Below are 13,893 nucleotides of genomic sequence, written 5' to 3'. Positions count from 1 at the left end.
ATAAGAGAAGGCATGATTTTAAGATGATCAGTGGAAAGTATAGGAGGTAAGTTGGAGGTACTCTTTCAAAAAAAAAAAAAAAAGAGTGGTGGGTACCTGAAATGCTCTGCCAGGGATGGTGGTAGAGGCAGATACATTAGGAACATTTAAGGAAGTCTTATATACGCTCATGGATTAAAGAAAAATAAAGGGCTATGTAGGAGGGAAGAGTTAGATTGCTCCTAGAGTAGGCTAAATGGCCAGAACAACATCATGGGCCAAAGGGCCTGTACTGTGCTATCATGTTCTTTGCTTATCCTATTTACAAAACTGACAAGAACATCATATTTGCCATTACAATAAATAGAAATAGAAAGCTTGTTTCTTATGCACAGGATAAAAGAAGAACATTCCTTCAGCTGGAAAGCTAATCCTGAGTAAATATCAGCAGAGTAGCTAGGATAATACAGTTGCAGTGTGACACACAGCTGTACAAAGCAAGGAAAGGGACATCTGAATGGGAAAATAAAAGCATCATTGCTTCACTCAAGATTTAAGTACAGGAGTTGGGATATTATATTGAAGTTATGTAAGATGTTGGTGACAAACAAGAAAATATCTGCAGATGTTGGAAATCCAAGTAACACACACAAAACGCTGGAGGGGCTCAGCAGGACAGGCAGCATCCATGGAAAAGTGTACAGTCGATGTTTTGGGCCGAGACCCTTTGGCAGGACCGAGGATGATGGTGAAGCCTAATTTGAATATGGAGTATTGTGTGCAGTTTTGGTCACCTACCCACAGGAAAAACATCGGTAAGATTGAAAGGGTGCAGAGAAAATTTACAAGAACATTGCCAGAACCTGAGGAGCTGAGTTATCAGAAATGACAGGATGTTTAATGCAAACAGGTCTATTTGTAGGCTAATCATATAAGGACAAAAAGAGCAACTAGTCATTTAATAACAGATCACAGAGGCTGGGTACCTTGGAAGTCTTCTGAATTGGGTAGCTTTACTCCACACATGAAGTAATCCTTCTGATCATTCTGCACAAGGGAAAATTTGAGGAAAGTTACAGTCTGACATTTTTTAAACCAAGTTATTCATAATACCAGAAACACAAACCTAAAGATCTATGCTTCAAACAGTAGTCAGCCACTAGCATTCAACATAAGGGATCAAGGATCAAAAAGCTGTCACTTTATTAGGTACAGCTGTACATCAGCTCATTAATGCAAATATCTAATCAATCAATCATGTGGCAGCAACTCAATGCATAAAAGCATGCACACATGGTCAAGAGGTTCAGTTGCTCAGATCAAACATCAGAATGGGAAAGAAATCTGATCTATCTAACTTTGACCGTGGAATGATTGCTGGTGCCAGATTCGGTGGTTTGAGTATCTCAGAAACTGATCTCTTGCGATTTTTTACACAGAAGTTCTGGAGTTTACAGAGAATGGTGAGAAAAACAAAAAAAATCCAGTGAGTGGTAGTTCTGTGGGGCAAAAACATCTTGTTGTTAAGAGAGGTCAGAGGAGAATGACCAGACTAGTTCAAGCTGACAGGAGGGCAGCAGTAACTCAAATACCATGCATTACAATAGTGGTGTGTTGAAGAGCATCTCTGAATACATAACATGTTGAACCTCAAAGTGTTTGGGCCGCAGCAACAAAAAAACACACTGCTTTGCAATCCTGTATTTAATAAAGTGGCCACTGGGTGTACGTTTACATGTATTAGGAACTTGCCGTGATATGTTATTCAGGGTGCGACACAATACAGAAAATAACATTCAACAATTATAAAGAATAAAGAATTAAATAAAATATATTTAGAAATCCAAGTACAGATTATAGAGTAAAATGTGCATAAATACCAGCAATGTAACAGCATTATAAAAAGTGGTTCTAAGTGTTTGCAGTGCAGTGACGGAGGTAAAGGACAGTAAAGGGGATCTAACTAGAATGGTGGATCAGATAAAGTACCTGGGGGAAGAAACTTTTTAAGATGGCGTGAGGTTTTCATCTGAATCGCCCTATCGCACTTTCCAGAAGGAAAGGCATTTTGTATGGCGGTAGTGTCCGCAATCATGTTCCTGCCCATTTCTTTTTCCTGAGCTAATACAAGTACTGCAGTGGCCTGATCTGCAGTCTTGTGCCTCTATTTATTCTTACTTTCAAATTAAATGATGACATCCTGAAAAACTTCCATTTGCTTCAAACATCACAACACCACAGCCACAAAATCGGCTGGATGGACTCAGTGCCTCTCTGAGAGGAAAGGAACTGTCAACATCTCAGGCTGAAACCCTGCATCAGGACATTTTCTTTGCAGCTTTCCTCCAGCAGATTGTTCGTTGCTCCAGATTCCAGCATCTGCAGACTCCCGAGGCTCCATCATAAAAGCGCAGACGAATTGGAAGTTTGGATGGTCACCAGAATGACAAAGTGGAATAATAAGTGTAAAGATTAGGAAGAAGATAGATACGGATGAATGACCAAAAGATGGAGGGATACATAATGTCAATGATTGACAACTTTATCGCAATACCATGTGGCCAGGGAAGAGAGAAGCCACTAGTTACAATGAATAAGACAGGACAGTCAAGAAATAGAGCTTGATAAGGCCCCACTTAACTCCGCCATAGATGGTCCTAAGCCCGGCTGCAAAAGCAGGAGGGTTGCACATGAGGTTAGCGACCTCATCTCATAAAAACCCTGAGCTACAGAAGCTCTAAAAACCTCATCCCTTGAAGTCGTGTGGTCAAAGTGGAAGCCACAGGGCCAATCAAACTACAGGACAGAGAAGACGGCCCTGCTTGGGTATGGTTTTAGATCTTCAGAAAGAACACAGATCATAAAACAGTACAGCACAGTACAGGCCCATCAGCCCATGACATGTCACCAAACCTTTAGCTTACTCCAGGTCAATCTTAACCTTCCCTCCCATATAGCCCTCCATTTTTCTATCATCCATCCAAGCCTCTTAAATGTCCCTAACATATCTGCCTGTACCACTGACCCTAGCAGGGTATTCCATGCACCTACCACCCTCTGTAAAAAAAAACCTTTCTCTGACATTCTCCCTATATTTTCCTACAAACATCTCTAAAATCCCTCCATTCCTCCACATTGTAAAGGACCCTGCCATAACCCTGTTTTCTGCCTTTGTTCAATCTTCCAAAGTGAATTTCTTCACACTTGAAAAATACATTGATTTTGGGGCATAATTAATGTCACCAGAAGATATAAACATAAAAGGTGGCTTTGAACAAGAAAAGGCTAATTTTCTTGAAGTACAAATCAAGGTACAGATTTGATTTTCCTCCCAACCCCATTCTCCTGCCTTCTCCCCATAACCTTTGATATCCTTTATCAAGAACCTATCAACCTCTACTTTAAATGAACCCAATGATTTGGTCACAACTGTCTGCAGCAAGGAATTCCACAGATTTACCACTCTCTGGCTAAAAAACTGTCACCTCCTTTCCATTCTAATGAGACATCCTTCTATTCTGAGTCTAAGCCCTCTGGTCCTAGACTCTCCCACTATTAGAAACATTCTATCCATGTCCACTCAATCAAAACCTTTCATTATTAAGACCATAAGACTATAAGATATAGGAACACAATTAGGTCATTTGGTCCACTGAGTCTGCTCCGCCATTTCGACATGGCCGATCCAATTTTCCTCTCAGCCCCAATCTCCTGCCTTCTTCCCATATCACTTCATGCCCTGACCAATCAAGAATCTATCAACCTCTGACTTAAATGTACGCAATGACTTGGCCTGTGGCAAAGAATTCTACAGATCCACCACCCTCTGGCTAAAGAAATTCTCCTCATCTCTCTTTTAAAAGGACACCCCTCTATTCTGAGGCTGTGTCCTCTGGTCTTAGACTCTCCCACCACAGAAAACATTCTCTCCACATCTACTCTATCAAGACTTTCTACCATTCGATAGGTTTCAATGAGGTCATTCCCTCATTCTTCTAAATTCCAGTAAGTACAAGCCCAGAGCCATCAAGCCCTCTTCATATGACAGGCCATTCAATTTTGGAATCATTTTTCTGAATCTGCTTTCAACCCTCTCCAGTTTCAATAAGATCCCCCTCCTATCTCTTCACGTGGAAGCAACCACAAATAACAGAGACAACAGGAATTCTGCAGATGCTGGAAATTCAAGCAACACACATCAAAGTTGCTGGTGAACGCAGCAGGCCAGGCAGCATCTCTAGGAAGAGGTGCATTCGACGTTTTAGGCCGAGACCCTTCGTCAGGACTAACTGAAGGAAGAGTGAGTAAGGGATTTGAAAGTAACAGAGGAAAGTTTAATCTCTAGACCAGCCACACAGCATCAGCATTACTATCTTAATGCATCTATGATGTTGATGATTATCCTGTGTAGAACATCATTCTAAATGAGATTCAGACAATAACTTATAATTATATAAGATTTAGCAGAACTTAATTGCTTTTGTACTTCATGCCAAAAAATCCCAAATATATTTTTTAAACCATATCTATAGCCTCATTCAAAGATTTCAGGACTGTAACCCTGAAGGCTCAGTTCCTTCTTGAAAGAGTGTCATATAATTTCATGCCTCTCATGGCTCCTCCCAAGATGTATCACTTTATACTTCTACAATAAATTGCAACTACCAGGCATCTCCATTTCTATAAGGGAGCTCTCACAGCTGAAATTTATTCCTCAACCAACATCAAAGAGAAAGGTCTTCAAAAGAGCACAATAAGGCTCAATATGATCAGGCTGGCAGCCAATCATGACGACATCTAAAATGTATTGTGTGACCTAATCCAAAGGTTGTGAAGCAGTACAAGAGGAGCAGCTTCCAGAGCACAGGACCTATTACCCACAGGTCCAGAGTAGGTTCATAAAAATGATCCTGGAAATGAAAGGGTTAATGTATGAGGAGCCTCTGATAGTCAGAGGGTGGTGAATTTGCAGAATTCATTGTCACAGAAGGCCACAGAGGCCAAGTCATTGGGTATATTTAAAGCAACGACTGTTAGGTTCTTTAACAGTTAAGGACATCAAAGATTACAGGAAGAAGACAGGAGAATGGGGTTTAGAGGGATAATAAATTAGCCATGATGGAATGGTGGAGCTGATTTGATGGGCTAATTGGCCTAATTCTGCTCCTATGTCTTGTGTCTTACTCCTATTTCTTACATGTGAGAGAGAGAGTGAGAGAGTGAGAGAGAGTGAGAGAGAGAGTGAGTGAGAGAGCGAGGGCACGGGCGAGAGAGAGGGCGAGAGCAGGCGAGAGAGAGAGCTTGCACGCGCGCGTGTGTGTGGTCGTGTTCATCCTGTTGGGGTCACCTCATCATAATAAGGACATAGAAGAGTTCGAGAGGGTGCAGGGGAGTTTTACCAGGATGTTGCCTGCATTTGAGGGGATGCCCTATGAGAAAAGGTTGAATCAGTTAGGGTTTTTCTCTTCGGAGTGAAGGACTTGATAGGGATGTAGAAGATGATAAGAGGCATAGGCCCAGAGAGGCATAGATCCAGTGGATAGACAGGGTGGAAATGGCTAATTATCAGAGGACATAATACAAGATGTCTATTTAAAGAAGTAAAAGTTAAAATAAGGAAGAAGAATGCTATGAATTTGATATGTAAAATTTCTCAACAATCGGTATGCATGAAAGCCATCTGATCATGGAAAGGAATTGCAGACATACTCTCTGCAGGCATTTGTGTCCTTTATGAAGCATACCAAACCTCCAGGTGAGAAAGATACATCAAATCTTAAAGGGAGAAAAATAATTCCAAAATTGGGAATCTGGCCCTTATGAATATTGAGTAGTAAATGCTCAGGAATCTTACCACTTCAACAGGGTAGATATAAGATAGTTCCGACAGCAGTTGCCGACGACGGATGTTGAGCTGAGCATTGGTCTTCAGGAACATCTCTCTGTTAAATAAAGCAGTATCAACAAACCAATTATTAGCACATAGCTTGCAAACAATAAATGAATTGACAAAACTTTCTCAGACTACTTTTATAGATGCACTACAGAAAATATCTTAGCGAGATGCATCATGGTTTGGTACGGCAACTGCTCTGTCCATAATCGCAAGAAACTGCAGAGTTGTGGACACAGCTCAGCACATCAAATAAAGCAGCACCCCTCTATGGCTCATCACACTTTGATGTCTTGGATAAAGAGCCAATATAACTAAAGACCCCACCTACTTCAGACATTCTCTTTTCCCCTCACCCCAAGGAGCAGAAGATACAGAATCCTGAATTCAACTTCACACGGCCCCATCAGACTATTCCCACACCCTATGGACTCACCTTCCATAACTCTTCATCTCATGTTCTCAATATTTATTGCTTATTTATTATTATCAATTTGTCTCTCTTTATTTTTATTTTTGTATTTGCATAGTTTGTTGTCCTTTGCACATTGGTTGTTTGTCCTGTTGGGTGCGGTCTCTCATTAATTCTACTGTGCTTCTTGTAATTAAGTGCAAAGTAAATTTATTATCAAAGTACATATATGTCACCATATACAACTCCAAGATTCATTTTTTTATTGGATACTCAATAAACCTATAGAAAAATAACATTAACAGAATCAATGAAAGACCTCCCAACTTGGCATTCAACCAGAGAGCAGAAGACAATAAACTGTGTAAATACAAAAATAATTAATAAACAAGCAAGCAATAAATATTGAGAACATGAGATGAGGAGTCTACTGGTTGTGCAAACATTTTAGTGATGGGGCAAGTGAAGTTGTCCCCTTTGGTTCAAGTGCCTGATGGTTCAGGGGTAGTAACTTCTCCAGAACACACAAGAAAATGAATCTCAGGGTTGTACATGGTGACAAACTGAAAACGTCTGTGAACCCTTTGCAATTACATGGTTTTCTGCATTAATTACTCATGAAATGTAGTCTGATCTTCATCTAAGTCACAATAATAGACAAACACAATTTGCTCAAACTAATAACACACAGACAATTGTACTTCTTCTCGTCATTACACCATTTGAATAATCACAGTCTCGGTTCAAAAACGTATGTGAACCTCTGGGGTAATGCCTTCTACAAAAGCTATTTGGAGTCAGGTGTTCCAATCAATGAATGCTGAAGGAAGTGAAAAAGAACCCAAAGATAACAGCAAAAGACTTGCAGAAATCTCTAGAACTTGCTAAAGTCTCTGTTCATGTGTCTACTATAAGAAAAACACTGAACAAAGATGTTCATGGAAGGACACCATGGAGGAAGCCAAAGCTCTCCCAAAAAAAAGTGCTGCACACCTCAGTTTGCAGAAGACCACCTGGATGTTCCACAATGCTTTTGGGACAATGTTCTATGGACAAATGAGACAAAAGTTGAACTTCTTGGCAGAATGCACACTGATATGTCTGGAGGAAATAGGGCACTGCTCACCAACACTAAAGTCTCATCCCAACTGTGAAGATGGAAGAACGAACATCATAGTTTGGGCTGCTTTGCTGCCTCAGGGTCTGGACTGCTTGCATTTGTTGAGGGAACAATGAATTCAAAATTGTATCAAGACATTTTATAGGAGAATGTCAGGGTAGAGGTCTGTCACCTGAAGCTTAATAGAAGTTGGATGATGCAGCAAGACAATAATCCAAATAACAAGAGTAAATCAACCACAGAAAGGTTTAAAAAGAAGAAAAATTTGTGTATTGGCATCAGAGTCCAGACCTTAACCCAACTGAGATGCTCTGGCATTACCTAAAGAGGGCTGTTCATGCAAGCTATCCCAGAAATATTGATGAACTGAAACAGCTTTGTTTCGTAATGGTCTAAAATTCCTCCTCAACCTTGTGCAAGTCTGATCAGCAGCTACAGGCTGGCTGATGAAGCTTATTGCTGCTAAAGGAGGTTCTACCAGTTACTAAATACAAGGATTCACATACTTTTTCCAGCCTGGACTGTGAATGATTAAACAATGTGTTCAATGAAGACATAAAAAGTACAATTGTTTATATGTTATAAGTTTAGGCAGATTGTTTTTGTGACTTAGAAAAGATAAAGCCACATTTTATGAGTAATTAATGCACAAAACCAGGTAACCGCAAAGGGTTCACAAACTTTTTCTTGCAACTGTATATGTACTTTGATAATAAATTTACATTGAACTTTGAAAGCACATAACATCAGGCTCAAGGTCAACTTCTATCCCACTATTCTAAAAGTACTAAGTGGTTCCCTAATACAGTAAGATGGACTCTTGACCTCACAATCTGATGAGTAATGATGAGTTTGAGTACAGAGAAGAAATTAAGAACCTGGTAGCATGGTGCGAAGACAATAACCTATCCCTCAATGTCAGCAAGACAAAGGAATTGGTTGTTGACTTCAGAAGGAGTAGCGGACCGCAAAACCCAATTTACATCGGTGGTGCGCAAGTGAAACAGGTCAAAAGCTTTAAGTTCCTCGAGGTCAATATCACAAATGATCTGACTTGGTCCAACCAAGCACAGTCCATTGCCAAGAAGGCCCACCAGCACCTTTACTTCCTGAGAAAACTAAAGAAATTTGGCCTATCCCCTAAAACCCTCACTAATTTTTATAGATGCACCGTAGAAAGCATTCTTCTAGGGTGCATCACAACCTGGTATGGAAGTTGTCCTGTCCAAGACCGGAAGAAGCTGCAGAAGATCGTGAACACGGTGCAGCACATCACACAAACCAACCTTCCGCCCTTGGACTCACTTTACACCGCACGCTGTCGGAGCAGTGCTGCCAGGATAATCAAGGACATGACCCACCCAGCCAACACACTTTTTGTCCCTCTTCCCTCTGGGGGAAGGCTCAGGAGCTTGAAGACTCGTATGGCCAGATTTGGGAACAGCTTCTTCCCAACTGTGATAAGACTGCTGAACGGATCCTGACCCAGATCTGGGCCGTACCCTCCAAATATCCGGACCTGCCTCTTGGTTTTTTTTTGCACTACCTTACTTTCCATTTTTCTATTTTCTATTTATGATTTATAATTTAGATTTTTAATATTTAATAATTGTAATCCAGGGAGCAGAAAGCGCAGAATCAATTGTTTGGTGACAATAAAGTATAAAGTATAAGTATCTAGGGTCATGACCATGTACTTTGTCTGCCTGTTCTGCGTATGACCCAGTGGAATGTGCATGGGTGATAGGCACATGGATCCAAATTGGGAGGGGACCAAAGCTGAGTAACTACCTCGGTGTACCTATTTGGAATTATCTGTACGGGTAGCACACAAAACAAGTTCTTCATTGTACCTGAGTAAGTGGGAAAAGAATAAACTGATCACATAGAATAAGTGTAAGCTTGGAGAATGTAAATTAGTTATTATATTTCACTGCACTGCTATAGTGAACATTATCAGAGTCACAGATCAATCCAGCATAGATACAGGCCCTTTGGCCCAACGAGTCTATGGCGACCATGGTGCCCAAGCTAGTATTAATTTTGTGCTCCATTATTGTTGTAATCAGTGGTGATGTGGGGGTATCAAAGGTAATACATACATAGAACAAGATGCTGTTGTTTTTAGCTATGCAAATGTCAGGCAAGAATAGAATACATAATGCCGCACCTTACTCAATGCTCTTTAAAGCATATCCTCAATTAAGGTTCAAGACTGGGCAGTAAGGGGAAATGGGATTCATAGGACAGACAGTGAGAAAACTGCTGAGAAGCAGCAAGATATTCATGCTGAAGTTTACTGAGCACAATAATGCATAGTGGTAAGTGCAATGACCAAACAAATGTCACTGCAACTCATTCTCATTTGATATAAATTACATAATTTGTCTTCTTTTGCGTACTGGTTGGTTTTCATTCTTTATCTATGTACAGCTTTTCATAAATTCTACTGTATTTCCTTACTTTCCTCAAATGTCTACAGGAAAATTGAATGATAAATAAATATAGAGAAAAAAACAGAGTTACATTGAGTATATAAGTGTCTATTAAATGGTTAAGTTAAAATAAGTAGTGCAAAAAAAACAGAAATAAAATAGTAGTGAGGTAGTGCTCATAGCATCAATGTACATTTAGAACTCGGATGCCAGAGGGGGAAAAGCTGTCCCTGAAATACTTAGTGTGTGTCTTCAGGCCTTTGTACCTCCTTCTCGACAGTAACAGTGTGAAGAGGGGGTGTCCTGTATGGTGGGGATCTTTAATGATGGACGCCACCTTCCTTGAAGATGCCTTTGATACTACGGAGGCTAGTACCCATGATGGAGCTGATTAATTTTACAGGTTTTTGCAACTTATTTTGATCTTGTACTATAGCCCTCCCCTAACCCCTTACCAAACTTGATGCAGCCAGTCAAAATGCTCTCCAGGGTACCCTTGTAAAAGTTTGAGTGTTTCAGTTGACAAATCAAATCTTCTGAAACTCCTAATGAAATATAGCCGCTGCCTTGCCTTCTATATAGCTGCATCAGTATGTTGCGTCCAGGTTAGGTCCTCAGAGCTATTGACACCCAGGAACTAGAAATTGCTCGTGCTCTTTGCAAGGCTAACAGCATAATTAAGTTACATATAAAATCCTTTCAAACTGCGGTGCATCAGCAGGGATCTGTTCTGGGAAGATTGCTTCCACAGGGATCTGTGCTTCCACAGGGATCTGTGCTTCCACAACTATCTGCTTTGGGAATCTTGTTCTTAGTGATGCTATGAATGACTTGGATGAGGAAGCGTTATGTGGATAGTGTCGAAGGTTTCAACTGGATACTGACAGGATGCAGAGCTGGGCTGAGAAGTGGCAGATGCAGTTCAAACCAGAGGAGTGTGAAGTGGTTTACTTTGGAAAGTCAAACTTGGAGGCAGAGTACAAGGTTAACGGCAAGTTTCTCTGCAGAGACCATGGGGGTTCACGTCCATAGATTCCTCAAAGTTGCCGCGCAAGTTGATAGGGTTGTTAAAAAGGTTTACGATGCGTTGGCCTTCATTAGACAGGTGATTGAGTTTGAGAATCATGAGGTAATGTTGCAGCTCTATAAAACTCCAGTCAGACCACAATTGTGTTCAATTCTGGTTACCTCATTATAGAAAAGACGTGGAAGCTTTGGAGAGAGTGCTGTGGAGATGTATCAAGATGCTACCTGGATGACAGAGCACGTTTTATGAGGAAAGGTTAAGTGAGCTAGGGCTTTTCTCTTTGGAGTGAGGAAGACTTGATAGTTGGGTGCAAGTTGACAAGAACCCAAATAGAGTGGACAAGCAGCAACTATATCCCAGGATGGAAATGTCTAATACAAGGGGGCATAGTATAGGAGTGAAGTTAGAGGTTAGTTTTCACGTCAAGAATTGTGGGTGCGAAGTGCGCTCTGTCACGAGTGGTGGTAGAGACAAATATTTCAGGAATATTTAATGAAGATGGTAAATGGCTGAAAGAAAACTGGAGGGCTATATGGGAGGATAGGGTTAGATTATTCTTGGAGTAGGTTAAAGGATAGCACAACATTGTGGGCTGAAGGGCCTGTTTATCCATGTTCATCCAACACCCTGGGTGCTGCAGAGATTTCAGCTTCACTATAGATAAAGTTCCTGCTCCCTGAATATATGCCTGCGCAACAATTCAGTTGCCTTTTACAGCACTGATTACAAGCTTCCCTTCATTGGAGTGCAGTGAGACAAACATCATATGTATAAACAATTCAGCAAAACAGAACTGGAATCAATCACAGAGTAGCTCCACTATCGATACAGGGTCAAGACTGTTCATCAGGACTGGAAAGGGAAGGGGCAGAAACTTCTCTCACATCTGTGAGAGCGTAGCTTTTCTGGGAATGATTTTAGCTCAGTTTTACCAATTTTTTTTTAACATGCATAGTTCTTTATCTCCCTGTACTCCAAGGGAGATAAGTTTGTAATCAATGCTATAAAAACCAGCTGAATCATTGCTCAATCGTACATTCTGATCTCTAGATGCATTGCCAAAACGTTCTGCACTTATGACCAATTGTGGCATCAATGTTTTAACTAAAATATCTCCGGATATTCACACAGGGTGCAAAACCACACAGCATGCTCATCTGGATTGAACTCAAACAATTCCAGATGCTAGGAAAAGAAAGCAGAGAATGCTGGGAATTGTGGGTAAACTGGGCAGCGTCTGTGAAGAGAAAAGCTTGGGTCTTCTTTAAATCAACGACCTTTCATCATAAAATTGTGGAAGCAAGTTGTAGAGAACAAAGATCTGTAACAGGGTGGCAATAAGCTCTACGTGATAGAATTGTTTTCAGTGATATCCAAAAGATATGATATCTCATTATGATCTTGCACTTTATTATATACCTGCACTGTCCTTTCCCACTGTAGCTGTTACACTTTTTTCCTGCATTGTTAGAATCAAAAGTTTATTATCACTGACATAGGTCATGAAATTTGTTATTTTGTTGCAGCAGTGCAGTGCAAAATATAAAAAATACAAGTTGTAATAGGAAACAAAAGCAAATAAGTAATGCAAACAAACAACGAGCAAAATGGTGAGGTACAAACAAGAGAAATTCTGCAGATGCTGGAAATCCAAAACAACATACACAAAATGCTGGAGGAACTCAGCAGGTCATGTAATATCTTTGGAAAAGAGTAAACAGTCGATGTTTCGTTCTGAGATCCTTCTTCGGGACTAAGGAGGAGGGGGGAAGGAATCTGATTTTTAAAAAAGGGTGGGGGAGGAAAAAGAGGCTACATGGAAGGTGATAGGTGAAGCCAGGTGGGTGGGAAAGGTCAAGGTCAAGAAATAATCTGATCAGAGAGTGGTGGGCCAAAGAAGAAAGGAACAGAGGGAATCCAGGGGGAAGTAATAGGCAGGTGAGAAAAAGTGAAAGGTCAGAGTAGGAAATAGAGATTGGTTGCGGGGGGGGGGGTGGGGGGCGTGGATTTGTTCACCGCAAGGAGCAACCGATATTCATGCCATCAGGTCTGGAGGGTACCCAGACTGAATATAAGGTGTTGCTCCTCCACCCTGAGGGTGGCCTCATCTTGACATAAGAGGAGGCCTTGGATCAACACATCAGAAAGAATGAGGTAGTGTTCATGGACTGTTCAGAAATCTGATGTTATTGTTTTACCTGTTCTAGCTCAATGCACTGTGTAATGATATGATTTGTATGAACAGTATGCAAGAGAAGTTTTCCCATTGTAAAACAGTACTCATGACAATAATAAACTAATTTCAATACCAGAGAGTTGATCCGCTGGAGGGGAATCAGGGAAACAAGGGCAGTAAAAAGAGAAACAAATGCTAACAGACTAGTACTGTGGAGATAAAATCCAGCAGAAGTTGTAGGTCTGATATAAAAGGCCATTGAAAACACAGAGCAAATTAGGCTGCATCTGTGAAGAGAGAATAACTGAATTAACGTGAAAGGGGACCTTCCATTAGAATTGGCCAGTTCTAGAAAAGAAAGAAAGGCTATCAACATGGAAAGAGAGATGCAGTTAGGTATCAGAATAATGGTGGAGAGGAGAAACAGAAGAACTCAGAATAGTTGCAGAGTGATCTTTAGTGACATTTCACAGAAGTCTGACAGAATTTGAGCAACACTATTCGTATTGGTTTATTATTCTAGTATGCGTTAAGATGCAGTGAAAAGGTTGTCTTGCATATTGTTAGAATTACACAGTGCATTGATGTAGAATAAGGTAAGACAATAATAATGCAGAATAAAGGGTAAAATCTCAACAAAGTGCTGTGCAAGATCATAACAAGGTAGATTGTGAGGCCAAGAATCCATCTTATCATACAAGAGCTCAGTTCAAGAGTCCGGTAACAGTGGGATAGACGCTATTCTTGAGTCTGTACCTTCCCCCCTTGAAAGCATGGGTGTCCTCTGGGTGCTCCAGTTTCCTCCTACAGTCCAAAGACGTACAAGTTAAGGTTAGTGAGCTGTGGACGTG

The 13,893-nt window shown here is 40.7% G+C and overlaps 1 protein-coding gene across 2 annotated transcripts in view; it reads right to left on the bottom strand.

The window, feature by feature from the left end:
- uvrag (UV radiation resistance associated gene) overlaps positions 1-13,893 on the bottom strand; it is a 438,674-nt gene that overhangs the window by 235,868 nt on the left and 188,913 nt on the right. For both annotated transcript variants that reach the window (XM_072262586.1, XM_072262587.1), the window contains exons 10-11: positions 5,834-5,921; positions 966-1,026 (exon numbers count right to left, since the gene is read on the bottom strand). In XM_072262586.1, the coding sequence (XP_072118687.1) occupies positions 966-1,026; positions 5,834-5,921 (149 nt within the window). The remainder of the gene's footprint in view (positions 1-965; positions 1,027-5,833; positions 5,922-13,893) is intronic.

The sequence above is a fragment of the Mobula birostris genome, chromosome 7, assembly GCF_030028105.1.
Source record: "Mobula birostris isolate sMobBir1 chromosome 7, sMobBir1.hap1, whole genome shotgun sequence".
NCBI lineage: Eukaryota > Metazoa > Chordata > Chondrichthyes > Myliobatiformes > Myliobatidae > Mobula > Mobula birostris.
The sequence above is the reverse complement of the archived record's forward strand: the minus strand, read 5'-3'. Positions and strand labels throughout refer to the sequence as shown.